This window comes from Callithrix jacchus, chromosome 10 (assembly GCF_049354715.1).
Source record: "Callithrix jacchus isolate 240 chromosome 10, calJac240_pri, whole genome shotgun sequence".
Taxonomy (NCBI): domain Eukaryota; kingdom Metazoa; phylum Chordata; class Mammalia; order Primates; family Cebidae; genus Callithrix; species Callithrix jacchus.
The window spans coordinates 79,621,094-79,640,213 of NC_133511.1; the positions used below are offsets into that span (position 1 = coordinate 79,621,094).

General features: G+C 38.2%; 1 protein-coding gene and 1 pseudogene across 2 annotated transcripts in view; both read left to right on the forward strand.

The window, feature by feature from the left end:
- The window catches only part of FAR1 (fatty acyl-CoA reductase 1), a 63,330-nt gene extending 58,573 nt beyond the window's left edge, over positions 1-4,757 (forward strand). For both annotated transcript variants that reach the window (XM_002755074.7, XM_035265885.3), the window contains exon 12: positions 770-4,757. In XM_002755074.7, coding sequence (XP_002755120.1) covers positions 770-932 — 163 coding nt within the window. In that variant the 3' untranslated portion in view covers positions 933-4,757. The remainder of the gene's footprint in view (positions 1-769) is intronic.
- Positions 4,758-16,040: 11,283 nt separating this feature from the next.
- On the forward strand, positions 16,041-17,074 carry LOC100412756 (centromere protein U pseudogene; annotated as a pseudogene).
- The last annotated feature ends 2,046 nt before the right edge of the window (positions 17,075-19,120 follow it).

The following is a 19,120-nucleotide window of genomic DNA, read 5'->3' on the forward strand; positions in this document are numbered from 1 at the left end:
GATTCCTATGACACTTTTTAAGACTTTCACATTATTATCCCTCTCATGCCTCATAAGCCTATGAGACTTTGCAGGGAAGCCAGTTAAATAGATGAGGAAATTGAGACTTAGGAAAGTTGTATTTGCCTAGGTCATACATATTGTATTGAGTGGCAAAGCAAACTAGAATATTGATCTTTGACTCCTTATTCAAAGCTCTTTTCTTTCTTTGCATTGTTTTTCTTACATTGCAGTCCTATCTTGCACTGCCTGCTGATGTCACTGTAATTTATGTAATATGATTACATATCTAAAGGTTTGTATTTCTTTTAAACTCCATCAAAAACGTCAAAATGTTTTGAAACATGAGCTGAGTAGCATGTTGTTACTCTTTGAGAAAGGGAAGATCCTCCTTTATTGAGTTAATGCCATGTTTTATGCTTGGATGAGGGCTTGTCCAGTTGTCCTTTGATCATATGACTGTCAGCTGTAACTGAAGGAGTAAGTTACTTGTCTGACAACTTATAAACAACTAAAGATGTCAAAAAAAATGCTGTATTTTGTCTGTACTGTTATGCATATAATGAACGAACCTTTTTAGATTAGATGAGAAGCTGGAGAAATTCAAGGAACATATCTGTTTTACCTACAATATACTTAATGCCTAGTATGAGTTTCAAATTAATATGGATTTGAGCTTTGATTAGATTAAAAACTCAGTATTAATTAGCTGCCATCCAACAATATTCTAGAAAATATTGTCTAACATATCTCTCGATTCGCTTACCAGGTTGCGGAATATACGTTATGGTTTTAATACTATCCTTGTGATCCTCATCTGGCGCATTTTTATTGCAAGATCACAGATGGCAAGAAACATCTGGTACTTTGTGGTTAGTCTGTGTTACAAGTTTCTGTCATACTTCCGAGCATCCAGCACTATGAGATACTGAAGACCAAGAATTCAGCATTAGAACATCTATGCATATGGTGGTCTAAATGCCCAAAACGTAAAATGTACTTAAGTCATCTCGCCTTTTGTCAAGACGTTAAACCATCTTAGATTGGAGTGTGAAGTAAATTATGGTACATTTTATGTAACATTTTAATGTTTATGCTCATAAAACCTAGTGAACACACTGTGTAATGCCAGCTCAAATCTACAATAGCCACCAAAACCATGACTTAATACTTTGAGCCTAAAAGAAAGGGGTGGGATGAGGGCAGAAGTGGGGAAATAGGAACACTGACCAGTATAACTGTGCAATTCTGGAACATATTAATTAAAATATGCCTTAACATATAGTGAATTTCTAATTCTAATGTTCAGTGCAATGGAAGACATTTATTTGGACAATAATACTAGCTAAGTGTGAAGATACTTGATTCTTCAGTGTTTGATTTTTTTCGTTAGTTGAAGTAGGTTTCAGTTTTTTTTTAATTATAACCAACCTATTTTCACATCATCTTGTAAGTTAAATGATATCAAACATGAAAGACATGTTCTCATTTTTCTTTTTCTGATTAAATTTCTGAAACATATCATTTTTCTATAAGCAATCAGTTGCTTTTAAAATCAGAAGGCTATATTATTCTAATGACCCTCCCGGATCTAAATGGGTTTGAGAATCCATATCAACATATGCTATGTGTCTTTTGATGGAAAGTGAAAACAAATTCAGTAAAACTGTTAGTATCAAAAATAATAGGAATACAGTTTTCTTGTCGACATTATGATCAAATAAAAATCCTGTGAGATTGTGTTTATGTTTTGAAGCAGGAGGAATTCTTAAGACTTTGTTGGAAGTGGGAATTGGGAGGGATTCACCATACTTGTGTTCTCCTCCCTTTATAAACTTAATTCATAGGACTTTCAAAAGGCTTGTGCTATCTTTCCAATGAAAACTGGAAGTACATTATTATGGAAGAATGTATTTGCAGGTAGTAATAACATTAAAAAAATGTTCTCATGTGTAAACACATACTAATTTTGATCTTGAAAGATGAATTCCTTCAAGAAAAATAAAATAATGCTTAAGATAATGTGTATGAAATTAAATAAAGGACTTTATTTACATACCACACAAAGTAGCAAACTGTTGAATGAGTTTGAAGATATCATTTATTTTTTATGCATGTGGTGTTAGCTTTAGAAGGAAATGCATTATAGAAACAATAGTCAGAAAATTGATGTATATTTTAATGATACATTAAAATTCCCTTTTAATCATAATAGCTAACTCTACTTACTGTTTTAGCATACATTTGGTTCAACAGATCGTTCAGTATAACACTTCTAATTAAGTTGATCAAGTTGTACTGTATTAAATAATCAGCAGTGTATCTGGAGTATGTTAAAAAGAACGGTTCACAATATAAAAAGTTAAATGGAACTTTACATCTTAACTTTCTTTGTCAACTTAAATGCAACGTGTAAGAAGTTTATTTTGCTATTGTGAAAAACTAAATGTAAAGGAAATCACCTACTTTCATGCAGGTGTATAATCTTGAAAAGGAAAAATGCTTCCATATTGAAGCCAGATTTTCTGTAGTAAAACTTTTAAATATTATTTTAAAAGAAATATGTATATAAATATCTCTGTATTCTTTGGAATGATACTAAAGTCTCTGGTCTAGGACCATACCTTACATAAAGGTATAAGAGACCATGACAGTGTCTGAAAATGGAATAAATAATGATGCCTTTGATTTAAAGTGGCCCACATAATATACATTGAGCACTCCATCTCTCCAAATATATTTCCATAACATGTTGAAAACGTGCTAACATTTGTATGATTTTTATACTTCTGCCGAATAGACTTAGAATCAGATGAATTGTCTTTGTGTCTTGCAAAAGAGCTGGGGACAACTTGGGCAGGCCTATGAAGTGCATAGGGAGTGTATGTCTTCTGAGCTGTTTTATTGTTCTTGTAATCTAACTTAAAGAAATGTTAACTGGGAGGGTGCTGAGGCCACTGCATTAATTGTGTGTGTTTAAAATTCTGTTGTCAACAGAAAACTAATGAATAAATTAGCTTGTTATTCTGGAATTTAAAGTTCTAAAATTAGTATCAAGAATATGTAGTGTTAATTCCCACCAACTAGACTTTGAACTTAAGTCAAACTTAAAGATTTGAGAAATCATTTGTGTCATTTACTAGACATGATTTTTAGTTCTGTTTATGTTTTCTACACAGCCTCCTTATTTAACAGGATAGCCTACTAAATTGAATGTTTATTTCATTTAAATTATTTTATTAAACTGTATTCTAAAACATTCGGGTTTTTTTCTCCTATTCACTCCTAATCCCGGCATATGCATTTGTAAATTGTGATGTCATTGGGACTACATTTAAATTTAGGTTGGCAATGTCCTAAGACTCAGTGCAGAGAAGCATGGCAGTACGTTCTTTGACTTAAGAATGGCATAAAATAATAATTTTTGAACCTGTGTAACAAAGCTTGAAAGCAGGGAAAATAATTTCCTTTTCCCCTTTTTTTATGTTGTCTGTTGGAATTGATTGGGGATTTTGTTTTGTGTTTTTTTTTAAATGTAAATTGGTAATCTTTTATAGGAAGTAAATAGAAGCATTATTGGGTGCCTTTGTTTGTAAACCAAAAAGTAATAAATCCCTATATTTCCATTATAGTATTTATTGTATTTTTATGTTCTGAAAACTATCCATGAAACAATATGGTTAGGATTACAGGAAGCAGCCCTTACTTACACTTCTTGTCTCTTTTAGGTGAACTTGTGTTTTTTTGTTTGTTTGTTTTGAGATGAAGCAGGAGTGAAGTAGCATGATCTCAGTTCACTGCAACCTCCCGCCTCCTGGGTTCAAGTGATTTTCCTGCCTCGGCCTCCCAAATAGCTGGAACTACAGGCATGTGCCATCACACCCAGCTAATTTTTGTATTTTTTAATAGAGATGGGGTTTCACCGGCTTGGCCAGGATGGTCTCAATCTCTTGACCTTGTGATCCGCCTACCTTAGCCTCCCAAAGTGCTCGGATTACAGGCATGAGCCACCTCGCCTGGCCTTGTTAATTCTTATGTCCTAATTGTATTTAATTCTGAGTTGCTCACACAGCATTTTAGGAGAAGCATACAGGCAGGATGACTACTTTGTTTTAAAGTGTTATTTTTATGTATTATCTGGAATGAGGCAGGTTTTTTTTCTGTTTTCTAAAAAGAGTAACCAAGAGACCTCTAGGGTGTCATTAGGTTCCAGCTGCTCTCCTCCACATTGAATGATATCCTGTTAATTTATAGGTACATTTGTAGTAATTTATATGTCTATTGAATAAGAGATAATTCATTAGTAATAGAAATTAACAACCCTTTTGGAGCAGGGAAGAGCATGAGGCTGGGGTTGGGTAAACGTAAATGGCCTTCTGAGCATGCTCTTCTAGGCTGACTCCCAGTCAACCGTTAGCGCTGACTTGCTCTGTTTTGAGAAAAACTTTCCAACCTTTTGCATGAGAAACTAGAAAAAGGAATGTATGCCATGTAACTGGATTACAGAAATGAGTTAATAGTCTGTGATAAAAGATATATGAAATATTTTCTTACTGAATTAATATTTTTGTCTTGAAGCATTTTCTAGTAATAGAATGTATTTGTCTTTTTTCTTGGTGGTACCCTCTTAGCATACAATCTTTGCTACCCTTAAGATCCTAAACAAATCACCTTTGTCAGTTAAGCATAGTTGTGCAAAAATTGTTAAATAATTCTTTTGATTTGTCTTTATTAAAGAAAAATTTGAGTAACATTAAGTTTGATGTGCTCCTTTGCAAGTTGATGTCTCTAAAATTCATTTATTTAGAAAAACATAAGTGATAAGTGTAAGTTTAATGTTTTTGCTGTGGGCCTGAACTCAGAGAAATAAGGATATAATTGGTTTTTGGCCAGAGATCACAGATTATATCTATAATATCTGTAATTTTATACAAGGGGAAAGAGACAACCGAGAGTTTTCTGAATTCATCTTTTTAGAAAAGTAAACATTCTTAGTTATTGTTGTTAAAATTCCTTTCTCTTCTAGACATATAATTTTCATTTTTAAAATTCCACGAAGTTGAATTAGGTGTCTTCCAAAGATGCTTTAGAGGCAGAATTCCTTTATTTTCTACGGTTGTACAGTAAACCTAATTCTCTTTCTCTCTCATATGAATAAGTTCCTTTCCCTTGTCTTGAGCAAGATGTAACTAAAAAATGTTAGGTTGAGCCATATGAAAATGCTAATATGTCTTTGACCTATAAGGAATTTTATATGACTCGGTCTAGTATTAAAGCTGTCTTTTCTCTTTCGTTTCCTAACAAACACACCTGAATCAAAAAGATGGGTGTAGTTTTATTACAGTAGTCATCCAGATTATTTATATCATCAGTACTTAGTTGTTTGACATTTAATACCTAACTTTCTGCTTTATGTCACATCTTAAACAGGTTCTTGTCATTTCCCCTAACTTCTCCCAAGTTGGTTGTTGGTTTCTTGAGAGCAAAACCAGCATTGCACATTTTATGTTATATAAACAACATTAGCTAACATTTAAGTACTTAGCAATGTACCAGGCACTACTCTCAGCATTTTGTATGTACTAACCCACTTATGCCCTCTGTGTTTGTGTGATAACTAAGGTACATGATGTTAATAAAGTACCCTAGGTTACACTGCTAGTAGCAGAGCCAAGACTTGGACTCAGACTAGTTCCAAAGTCCACACTGTAGTCCATTATACTGTACTGTCTTTCACCCTAGGAATACAGATATTTCTGGACTATTCAGAGTTTCCCTGACTAGTACTAAATGTTTTTGTTAACTTCATTTAAAAAACCCAGCATTCATCCATTCAACAAATTTTGAGTGCCTGTTAAGATTTAGGCACTGTCTTATTTTGCAGTTCCTGTATCACATACTAAACTAAGCTGCTCAGTGACCTAGACCTGAATATGACACAATTCCTTTCCTTAGGATTTTATGATTTGATATGGATAAACAAGCAGATAATTTTAATATGTAATGACAGAAGAACAACATACCAAAAGTACAGAGGAGCAATTTCTTGCTTATTTCAAGAAAGCTTATACAAACAGAACTTTTGAATTGTGGTTTTAAGTCAGATTGGTAAAATGGTGGAGCAGAGAAGCATCCAGGCATCAGAAAGAGCATTTGCAGAGGCTGGGAGGTGTAAGGAAGAGAGAGGACATGTTTTGGTGGTGCTAGAAGAGAGGATAGCTAAAGAAAGATTAGGCTGGAGAGATTGTTGAGCCATCTGAGGGTCTTTGTATGCTCAAAATTCACTATAGGCTATGGAATGGCTATTACAAAAACACAATAAGGTTTTCCTAGCAAAAGCACATCTGTTACCCAAACTAACTTTTTTGTTGTTGGTCGCTAGAGATGTTAACGCAACATGTAATGCAAATGCCCCATGTTAGAAACCACAGTTGACAAACTTTACTATCTTTTATTCAGTAAGAATTGATTAGCTGTTTGTGGTCCACTAATGTAAAATCATGCTAAGTACACCTAAATTGTTAACAGATCATAAAGTACTAATGGATGCCCTTACACCTTATGAAGACATTTTTCCAAAGAAATCTAGTTGTCTAGATTGAGGGCCAACTTGATTCCTGGTTTATGGATAGGTTTGATGACTGCTGAACTCAGTAATGCTGAAGTGGTTAGGAGGGTGGGCTGTGCATGTGGCACTTGACAGAACACAGTAGCTATAACACTGCCCTGCCTGTATCATCTGCCTTCTGCAGTATGCCAGAATGCATCTTATAGGCCTGGGTTCATGTTTTGATTTTTCCCTTCTCTGGTATGAGAGACAGTACTCCATGCACTGTAAGAACTGCCTACCTTGCTCTGAAATCTACCAGACCTCAACCCTTAGTTCCCTCAGTGTTCAATATTATTCTAACTCATACCACACGATAAACACCGTTCTGTTGCTCATGTATTGTCAGATACACTTTACCTACAAGCATATTGTATATATCCATACTCTGTTAGTTTTACTAGACCACTAGATTCTATGTCATAGAGTAAATGTATAGTTATTAAATAAATGTCAGTACTTGGGTGCTGGAGTATCCAGAAATCCTCCTTGGCACAAGGTAGACATATTAGTAATCAAATACACACACACAGAAACCATCCTGTAGGGGGAGAATGGAATAGCCCCTTAGAGCAGAAAGGAAATCTTTTTTTCACTTAGTAGAGAAAATGCAAGGGGGAAATGTTAACTTTGAGACATTCTAAAACGCCAGTTCACAAGCTTTTTCACAAAGCCTGAGTATACTGTACAAATCTAGCTTCATCTCTGAAAGCCACTTATGCTTGTTTGCCTACCCTTGTGACATTTGCTACTCTTCTTTTTGTCACATAGTTCTTTGATTCTGTCTGCTCTTGTCTTCCCCATCTCCCATTTGAAACCTCCCTTGCCAGCTGCAATGAGCTTTCCAGGATCAGCTGGCATTCTTCTTCCAGGGGACTGGGCTTCTATAAGGTCCACACACAAGAAGAATTTGACACTTTTGGAAATAACTGAGCAGTTAAAGGTTAGTGTTGAAAGGGATTCTCAAAGAGCATTGAATATTGGTAACTTGCTACACACTGACTCCAATTTTATCACTGACCCTTTGTGTGTGTGTGTGTGTGTGTGTGTGTGTGTGTGTATCCATCCTATTCCTTTTACATGACATCACTCAACAAATAAAAGGTGCTATCAGAGAAAGAATATTGGTTTGTGTGGCAAAACCTTTTTTGAAATATAAATAATAGTTATTAAAAAGCAGAGAAGATTTGACTAACATTATGCCTAATTCCTTAATTTGGATGATTCCTCGGAGCTCACACTCTTCCATTATTGCTAGGGTTTTTGAACAATCAGATTATGAGTTTATAAAACCCCAAACTGAAAATGCCATCTCCTTGGATGATGCCAATTACTTTGCAATCTACAAACCACAAGCTCTAAGTTTATTCTAGCTAACCCCCAAACAAGGATCTCACACCTGGCCAGGTCAAAATTACTGGCTAACTTTTTAAACACAGAAGTTCTGTGGACTGACCCCTGGAGTTTCTTTCTTTTTTTTTGAAACAGAGTCTCATTCTATCACCCAGGCTGGAGTACAGTGACGTTATCTTGGCTTACTATAACCTCTGCCTCCAGGATTCAAGCAATTCTCCTGACTCAGCCTCCCGAGTAGCTGAGACTACAGCTAGTGCCACTGCACCTGGATAATTTTTGTATTTTTTGTAGAGACAGGATTCCACCACATTGACCAGGCTATTCTCAAACTCCTAACCTAAAGTGATCCATCCACCTTGGCCTCCCAAAATGCTTGGATTACAGGTGTGAGCCACCACACCCGGCCTGACCTCTAGAGTTTCTGATTAGAGAAAAGCCCAGGGATCTGAATTTTAAACATTCTCTCCCAGTGACTCTCATGATCCAGATGTGATTGTCCCTGCCCTAAGCCAGGGGTATGCAGCAGGATCATCTGAGGAGCTTAATAGACTTAGAGGTGTCAAGGCCCCACCTAGGAGCCGTGTATCCCAGACAAGTGGGACAGGAACTATACATTTACAATAATCCTTGTGAGTGATTTGACATACTTAGGGTATTGAAGATCCACTTAAACCTTTTCAAGAAATGTTTTGCCACTCTTGGGAAAAAAATTCCAGCATTTTTCCCAAATAAGACAAAAGTAGATGACAATGTGCACAGTTGCAGTTCTTTAGCATTTTCAGCAAATTCTGCCACTTTAGTACATTCTGTTGTTTTTATAAATAAATAAATACACCATATCTGCATCTCTAACATACTATTCCATGGTAACTCCCGAGCAGAAGTACTTCTAAAATTTAAAAAATAATATAATACCAGCCTGGGCAATATAGTAAGACCCTGTCTCTTCAAAAAATAGTCAGGCATGGTGTTATGTGCCTATTGTCTCAGTTACTGGAGGTGGGGGTGGTAGGGTAGGGGAGCTGAGGCGGGAGGATCACTTGAACATAGGAAGTCGAGGCGTGATTGCATCACTGCAGTCTGGCCTGGGCGACAGAGAGAGACCCTGTCAAAGAAAAAAAACGAAAACAAAACTATAATTAAAAACTCTTCCATAAGGACAGAGAAGCAGAATTGTATTGTGGAAAGAAAGAGACTAAATATAAATTCACTGCCACTCACCAGCTGTGTGGTCATGAATGAGTCATTTAGCTTCTCAGCTTTAGTTTCCACATCTGTAAAATACCTACCTGGAAAGGTGTTTGTAAGGATTTAAATGGTACAATGAATGGAAAGTGTGTGGTACATAGTAAGTATTCAGTAACTCTTCCCTCAGAATCACCAAAAAAAGTCCCAAACTATGAAAGGAATTACATTAGAATTATATTAATGCAACCTAATTTATATTTTCCATTTTTATGCTATGGTTTTTCTATTTCTAACATTTCTATCACATTTTCTTTTTTCAAACTATTTTTAAGGATTACAGATTCTGAAAATTTTGAGTAAAAATATTTATAAATCATTGGTTCCCTTTTCTCTTTGTGGTGTTAATAATAACTCTTTCCTTGAGCACCTCCCCTATTGTGGCTTTTCTGCAGCCAGCAGTTCTTAGCCACTGAGATAGAGAAGATCCTTCCAACCTTTCCCCCCAAGGACATAATTCCTACTCACTTCTTCCAAAGGCAGAAGAATTCCTCAGTTTGCAGTTTCCAAATTATCCATCCCTGTGGGGTTTTTTTGATTGTTGTTTTTTGTTGTTAGCCAGAACTCAGACAATTCACCCTCTTTCCCACCTCCAGTGGTCTGTAGTCAGCCAGTTTTCAAGCAAACAATGGTTTATCTTCCCTTCCAGGAGTGATAGATGTATAGCATGTAAATTGGGCCCTATTTGTTTCCCAAAAACATTTTGGGAGTTTCCCTCATTTTGTATGTATTTAAAAGAGATTAACCTGAAACACAAAATAATTTGATTTTTCTAATTGTGTAACTTAGCTCCTAAGAGCATTTCACATTCCACTAGCCTTGTAGTCCTCCATGCTGAAAAATTATAGGCACAGGACGAGTAGTGGCTTATAATTCATAAAAACTTTAAACTGTCCAGAAACAGGCTCCCAGTTAACTGAAATGAGAAGGAAATCATCCACTTAGCCGCATACACATTTAAAATGTTGCAATTGAGCACATTTTGGTTCCTTCATCAGAACTGAAACTCTAAGCCAGAATAGTTTCACTTACAACTAGAAATTGCAGAACACATGTGTTTAGCAATAGTTAAATCACAGGTTCTTAGCTCTAGTTTTGGGTCTTTTTTTTTTTTCTTTCAGACAGAGTCTCACTTTGTTTCCTAGGCTGGAGTGCAGTAGCACGATCTTGGCTCACCACCATCTCGGCCTCCCGGGTTGGAGCAATTCTCATGCCTCAGTCTCCTGAGTAGCTGGAACTACAGTTGCCTGCCACCATGCCCACCTAATTTTTATATTTTTAGTAGAGATGGGGTTTGCCATGTTGTCTAGGTTGGTCTTGAACTCCTCACCTGAAGTGATCCACCTGCCCTGGCCTCCCAAATTGCTGGGATTACAGGCTTGAGCCACCGTGCCCGGCATGGCGATTTGGGTCGTGTTGCTCCAGGCATTCCATACAGCTTTCTCAGCCATTGCCATTTTCAAAAGAGTGTGCACGATGTTTCTACAGTCAGTTGCCAGGGTTTTTTCTAGGTTGCTTTTTTTTTTTTTTTTTTCATTACAGTTTAAATAAATTCACAAAATAAACCTGGTTATCTTTTATCTTTTTTCCTTGGCTAGAACTTCCCAGTTATTTTAACTGAGTGAAGTTTCTAATTCTGATTCAATCCTCATCCTAACCTTCTTCCCCTAAGAGGAGGATTCCTATGCTCCGTGTTCCCCCTTCACCCTGCAGAGCCCTCTCCTCTCTTTTCCACACTGCTGTTTGACACAGAAAGCTGACCTTTGTGGATGACACATTTGGGTTCCCTTGCCCTCTGGCTTCCAGTGGAGTTCAGCCAATGAGGGGCACTGGCAGGAGTAGAGGACCAGAGAGAGGACTGGGGGATTAATCCTCAATCACTCCCTGTGGGCTCTGGCTTGGCAGTGGTTGCCTTCCTCTACCAAATGGCAGTGCTTCCATAGGGTGGCCCTGCTCTAGAGGCATTTCTTAGAGTTCCAATAACTGCTGCCTCCCCTTGCCCTGCCATTATCGCCACTGTTTCAGCATCCCTTGTTTGGTTCCATAACCCTGCTCCCACGTTTGTAAATAGTCCTTTCCTTAAACTCTGTTACTTTTCTGAGGATGCTGCTTCCTGCTGGACTCAGGTTCTATGAGAATCTTGCTGGTCCCAAAGCCTGAGGTGTCTGGGCACAGCATGCAGTTGAGCTTTGAGGAACTGGGGAAGCTGGAGTAAATCCAGAAATGAGGGATGAGGATGATGTAGGGAAGATGTATGAGTGGAGTGAGGTCAGGGGCACAGCAGTGGGTGTCTATGACAGGTGGGAGGGCCACAGACTCAGAAAGCTTAAGCTTTCACAAGACACTTTTCTTTTGGAGAAAAGTGAAAGGAAAAAGGGGATCAGCATGAACTCTCAGGCTGTTTTCTGCTGGGGCAAATTCTCTTGCACAGAGGCAGTAGGGAAAGAAAACCAAAACCAAAGCACAACTTATCTGAACAGCCCTGGTGGCCTGCTTTGCCCACTCCCCATGGTGGTCATTTTGTGTCTTCTCTACTCTCTACAAGTTCCTAATCGGTCCAGATTCTTTCTCTCAAATAACAGAGACCATCAGTCATGAAACCCCTCCACTTATAGACTTTGAGTGCTGCCACACTCCTGGGTCTCAGACGCATCCCTCGCCCCTTAAGGCCAGCACCCAACCTGTGCTCATGTGCCCTTTTCCCCTTGATCATTCCAGGACATCTACCTATCAATTATTCCTTCTGGCCTTTTGCTATCCACTTCCTTCCCTTTAGCCTGGTAGCCTGCTCAGATATACTCCATGGAGAGACAGGCACTCCCTGCATTGGCTCTTCCTCACATGAATGCCTCTTTTTTCTCTCCTTCCACCTCTAAACTTCAAAGAGTGGTCTATCCTTTCTTTCTCAACTCCCTCCCTTGCCACCCATGCTTCAGCACCTTGCAACCTGGCCAGGCACATCTGATGCAGTCAGATGCAATCAGGACTTACTTTTCAGCAAGACTGCACCATTTGGTACTGTTAACCAATTCATTTTCCTTGAGTTTCTCCCTTCCTTCGACTGTACCATCACAGTGATATCTTGGTTTTCCCAATCTACTTTAACTTTTTTTTCCTTTTCAGCCACTCTTTACATATCAGTGTCCTGCAAAGCTCTGCCCTCAGCACTCTTCTGTCCTTTAGATGCTCTCTGGCAGTAACCCAGCCACAAACAAAACTTCCTTTCTGATGATCCCAAATCTATATCCTCAGCTCAGACACCTTTCCTGAGCTTCAGATGCATACTTCCACAGGTCTACCTGTCAACTCCCAAAAGGTATCACAGACGTCTTCAAAAAGAACTTCCCACCTTCTAATTCTTCCTTCTCCCATGTTATCTGTCTTAGTCGGTGGCTTCAATACACATGGTTACTCAAGCCATTAACCTGGGAGTTGTCCTTCTCCCCTCTACTTATGACCCTGCCTCAATCCCCCACTTCTCCTCCTCCTGCTTCCCCTCTTCCTCCTCTTCCTTTTTCTCCTCCTGCCCTCCTTAACCACTGCTCAGCCCTGGTCCTTATAAACTCTTACCCCAATCTTACCAACAGCCTCCCTAGTAGGTCCACTCCTCCTCTTTGGCACTCTTCAAATGTATTCCAGGTGACCAGAACAATCTTTCTAAAGCACACAGCTAATTATCCTTTCCTCTGCTAACCACCTTCAATGGCCTTCCCGCTGCCTGAAAGTACAATCTCCTCAATGTCATCTCTAAAACCATCTTTCATTTGGCTTCTGTTGACTACTACAACTTCCCTTCACCTTCCCTGCCCTGCATTTTACACTCCAGCAACACCAAGCTGAGGCCTCTGCAACTTTGCTTATGCTGTTCCTGTCTGGAATGTCACCCCTATGTCATCCCTTCAACTTTTCCCATTAATTGCTTAAGCCCCAATTTAGATGCCCCTTGTCCAAGATACATTTGTCTGGTTTACATGCCCTTTTCCTGTCTTGCAACTAGATAGCTTCTGTCACTGCTACATTGCAGTTACATATGCAAAAGAGTGTTCTAGTTGAGCCCAAACTGGAAATCAAAACTGGTGGACCAGACACCCTCTTGGACTCTCATATTTACATGCCCTGACTGATATGCATGAGGGTAAGTGGGAGAGAAACAGTAAGTGTGGGATGGAAAACTGAGAGAAGAGGGAGATAAAAGGACATTTTTTTAGGGGAGGTGTATGCTTTCTGCCAAGCCCCTTGAAATGTTTGTTAGTCCTGATGGAGAGATGAGTTACAGATGTTGTGAGACTCTGGGCTCAAGCAGAAAGGGAACAGCCATTTTTGGATGTATGGAGGCTCCCTTATGTAGATGTGACAACAGAGGATGTTGACAAGGGAGAACCAGGGCAAGCTGAAGGGTGGGGCCAAGTGTTGGTTAAAACCGATGGATTGGTTCATGATTATATGCCAAATATTCCTTGGGAACTCCAAGAAGTATTTGAGAGATGGCAGACGGGAAGCAGGACTAGATTACAGCTTTGACTTGGATGAATGAGCAGCATGAGGAGGCTTGCATCATGAATTTTGCTCCAGAATGACTGCAGGAATAAATCACGAAATCTGAGAGGACCCACAGACTCCCTGAAAGAAGTAGGTTGCTCCTGTAGGACCTGGGAGACACCCCAAATGCTGTGCTGGTATCCACAGCTGAGACACCCATAGATGGTTTACATCACAGGACTCTGTGCAGACAAACTCCAATACCCGTCGGGAGCCTGGTAGACTTGCTGGGTGGTTAGATCCCGAAGAGAGATAACAATCACTACAGCTCAGCTCCCAGGAAGCCACATCCATAAGAAAAGGGGAAGAATACTACATCAAGGGAACACCCCATAGGACAAAAGAATTTGAACAGCAGCCTTCAGCCCTAGACCTTCCCTCTGGTGGAACCTACCCAAATGAGAAGGAACCAGAAAACCAACTCAGTAATACGACAAAACAAGGTTATTTAACATATTCCCAAAATCACACTAGCTCACCAGCTATGGACCCAAACCAAGAAGAAATCCCAGATTTACCTGAAAAAGAATTCAGGAGGTTAACTACTAAGCTAATCAAGGAGGCATGACAGAAAGATGGTGAAGCCCAGTGTAAGGAAATCCAAAGATAATACAAGAAGTGAAGGTAGAAATATTCAAGGAAATAGATAAATAATAATCAAAACTTCAGGAAACAATGAACATACTTAGAGAAATGCAAAGTCCTCTGGAAAGTCTCAGCAATATAATTGAACAGGTAGAAGAAAGAAATTCAGAGCTCGAAAACAAGGTCTTTGAATTAACCCAATCCAACAAAGACAAAGAAAAAGGAGTAAGAAAATATAAACAAAGCCTACAAGAAGTCTGGGATTATGTTAAACAACCAAACCTAAGAATTATCGGTATTCCAGAGGAAGAAGAGCAATCCAAAAGTTTGGAAAACATATTTGGGGGAATAATTGAGGAAAACTTCCCTGGCCTTGCTAGAGATCTAGACCTCCAAATACAAGAAACACAAAGAACACCTGGAAAATTCATTGCAAAAAGATCATCACCTAGGCATACTGTCATCAGGTTATCTGAAGTTAAGATGAAGGAAAGTATCTTAAGAGCTGTAAGACAAAAGCATCAGGTAACCTATAAAGGAAAACCTATCAGATTAACAGAAGATTTCTCAGCAGAAACCATACAAGCTAGAAGGAATTTGGGCCCTATCTTCAGCCTCCTCAAACAAAACATTTATCAGCCAAGAATTTTGTATCCAGTGAAACTAAGCTTCATATTTGAAGGAAACATACAATCTTTTTTCAGACAAAGATTGAGAGAATTTGCCGCTACCAAGTCACTACTACCACGTCTAAAAGGAGTTCTAAATCTTGAAAGAAATCCTGGAAACACATCAAAACAGAACATCTCTAAAGCATACATCTCACAAGACCTGTAAAACAAAAATACAATGTAAAAAACAAAACATATAGGCAACAAATAGCATGATGAATGGAGTGGTACCTTCCATTTCAATACTAATGTTGAGTGTAAATGATCTAAACGCTCCACTTAAAAGATACAGAATTACAGAATGGATAAGAATGTACCAACCAACTATCTGCTGCCTCCAACAGACTTAACTAACACATAAGGACTCATACAAACCCAAGGTGAAGGGGAATAAAGGACATTTCATGCTAATAGACACCCAAAGCCAGCAGGAGTAGCTATTCTTATATTATGCAAAACACACTTTAAAGCAGCAGCAGTTAAAAGACAAAGAGGGACATTATATAATGATAAAAGGCCTTGTCCAACAAGAATGTATGACAATCCTAAACATATATGTACCTAACACTGGAGCTGCCAAATTCATAAAACAATTACTAGTAGACCTAAAAAATAAGATAGAAACACAATCATAGTGGGGGACTTCAATACTCTACTGACAGCATTAGACAGGTCATCAAGGCAGAACATCAACAAAGAAATGATGGATTTAAACTATATGCTGGAACAAATGAACTTAACAGCTACATACAGAACATTCCATCCAACAACTGCAGAATATACATTCTATTTAACAGCACGTGGAACTTTCTCCAAGATAGACCGTATGATAGGTCACAAAATGAGCCTCAATAAATTTAAGAAAATTGAAATTATATCAAGCACTCTCCAGTGGAATAAAACTGGAAGTCAACTTCTAAAGGAACCTCCAAAAGCATGCAAATAAGTGGAAATTAAATAACCTGCTCCTGAATAAGCACTGGGTCAAAAACAAAATCAAGATCCACTCCTCCAGGAAAAGAAGCAAAAAGAAGTTCTGACACTTTTGAAAATGAAGCAAGTGAAAACACATCTGTAAAAATTAGTGCAAAGAAAAAAAAAGCCAGGAAGAAAATGCAAGCCCATTCATGCTGACTGGGAAAGAATGGAAGAAAGTGATGTAAGAAGAACAGCTAATTCAGGAGACAAAATAAGTACTCAACAACATGAGGCTATTACAGCTGCAGCATCTTCAGAACTTTCAGAGAAACCAACTGAGCTGATCACTTCTGAAATGACAGGACCACTTAGTACCCAGCCCTCTGTTGAAAAAGAGACCTTGGCCACAGAAATTTAATTGAAAACTCAGACAAAAGGAAAGCTGTCTTATGACAAAAGAAAGAAATCAAAAAGTAAAGCCATCTACACAGGTACTTCCAACATTGTACATACATATTTGGTGTCTAGAAGGAAAGAAAACCAGTGACATCATGGAGTTGAATATTGTTTTGCTCACATTTGAGAAAACCCTCCTAGAGTATAAACAAAGAATATAATCTAAAATTTGTAAGAAAGTCATCAACACATTTTATTTTAATATTAAAAATAAAATGTTTAAAGAAGTCCAGATGTTGAAAAATTCGAAAAGGAAGAATGCTATGAGGATTTCAGATATCAAGAAGAAAAGGCAACGTTTGATTGACGTCCAGGATGAACTGCTTGGTGACAGCCACAGCTGAAACTACAAACAAAATGTGGTGAGTATAAGGAGAGAAAGTCTTCCCTTAGGAATGCAGCATATTTCTTATCTAATTTAAAAGAGCTTTATCAAGATTATTCAGATGTTCAGGAGAAAGAACCAAACATAAAGGAAACGTATAATTCATCCAGCCATCCAGCTCTGTTATTTAAAGCAAGGCGGCTTTTGGGAGCTGAAAATCACCTACAAAATATCAACCATCAATTAGACAAGCTCCTTGATCAGAAATGAGAGGTGCAACCTTCTAAAATGTGCCTACAGAAAGATTAGTCTCATGCTACTGTTACCTTCTGAAAGTATACTTTCATAAATAATTTTTTTTTGCAAAGAAGAATGGCCTAGTTACCAGAATCTAATATTTGTCATTCAAATTAAATGACTGTGAACAATGTTAAATGACATCCATTTTTTAAAAAGTTTTAAAGGCCATGATAATCTTTTCTGGCTAGTATCTTGAGTAATAAATTTTTAAATGTTGGCATCATCTCTTGTCAGCCTCAGATATTAAAGTTTTAATAAATATAAAATGAAGTTGACATGAACATTGACTAATTTTGATTAATAAGGAGAATTCCACTGAACTTTAGTACACCAAAGCTAATTTTCAGCAAAACTGGTTTATAGAAGTAAAAAGCAAAAAACTGGAAAATAAGGTGATAAAACTTAGTTTATGTAAACAGGTTTAATAATAATATATTTGTTATTGAATCTCACAGACATCAGGCAAATTATAGCCTGGTGACATAAGTGTCCATAGTGAATTAAGTACTTGTATGGTACTTCTGTACGTAGTTTATCAAGAATTCATCCACTTCATGGTTGCAACTGAGAAGACTGTTCTCTGCAGCTTTAGCTAATTCAGCATCTTCAGTAGCTTCTAAAATATAAGCATTTTCAATGCCATCATCCCAGTCAGTGTCAGCAGATGCACCTGTTTATAAGGATTCTGGGTTTCATTGCTCTTCATTTCATCTTCTTCTTCACAGATTCTAAACTTCTCTTCCTTTATTTCAATGGAGAAGGGTGAGAGAGAGTGTGGGATAGGAAAATAAAGGCTGTTTACTCAGAATGCGTGATTTCACCATATACTCTCTGTTGAAGTAAGGTGTTAAGTAACAGATATTAGAAGCTGAGCACGACTGGCATCCCAGCAATTTGGGAAGTCAAGGTGGGCGGATCACTTGAAGGTCAGGAGTTTGAGATCAGCCTAGTCAACATGGTGAAACCCATTCTCTATTCAAAATACAAAAATTAGCCAGGTGTGATGGCAGGTGCCTGTAGTCTCAGCTACTTAGGAGGCTAAGGCATGAGAATCACTTGAACCCAGGAAGTGAAGGCTGCAGTGAGCCAAGATCCAGCCATGGCACTCCAGCCTGAGCAACAGAGCAAGACTCTGTCTCGAAAAAAAAAAAAAAAGGTAAGAGATATTAAAGTGAATGCACTGGAAGAATTCTGTCTCCAATATCTCCCCATGGGAATGAGTACCCTAATTCAAACGTTGCCACATTATAGCTCACAGACCCTTGAAACTCCAAATTTGAAATTACTTGCAATTCTGTGGCACATACTTTTCAATATTCCCCCATGGGGGTAGAGCAAGGGTAAATTTAATTTTTTAACAACTGGACAGTCCAGCTGAAGACAAATCAGAAAATAAATTTGCTACCTTGACAATGGACTTATTTCCCTAATTTTAAAGTATTTAGAAAATGATGAACATGGATTGAAAAAAAGATGATCAAAAATAGTTTGGGAACAGTTGCTAAAATATGCTATGGATTGTATTACAAAATAGTATTGTGTCAATTATTTTACCATAGTGTGTAAGAATGTTCTTATTCAGTACAGTGGCAGGTACCTGTAATCCCAGCTACTTGGCTACTTTGGCTACATTTAATTTTTCCCTCTACTGTGTATATATGCATTGTTATTTTTGATGAATCTCTTAAATTACAGATGTCAAAACTCTTCATCTCTTAATATTTAAGCATGTAGCTGAAGAATAAGGACACTCTTGTTCTTTTTTTAGTGACAGGAGGGGGTGTCATATGTTGCCCAAGCTGATCTCAAACTCATGGCCTCAAGCAATCCTCCTGCCAAGGTGCCAGCCCAAAGCAAGACATTGGCAGATGCAGCTTTGTGCTGTGCTGGAAGATAACACCCTGCCCAAGTTATATTCCCTTCCTCCTCCATTTCACTTCCTTCCTGGATCCCATTCTGAATCAAGAGCAAGAAGAAATGGTGGGCTGGAGCTCTCAGCACCGTCCCTCAGAACCCACCACAGCTATCTCTCTGCAGACCACATTCTGCCAAGGAGTGAAAAGAAGATGTCCTCTGTCTTTATTGCTTGGTAGCCGCTTGGCCTTGGGTCCCTTTCCT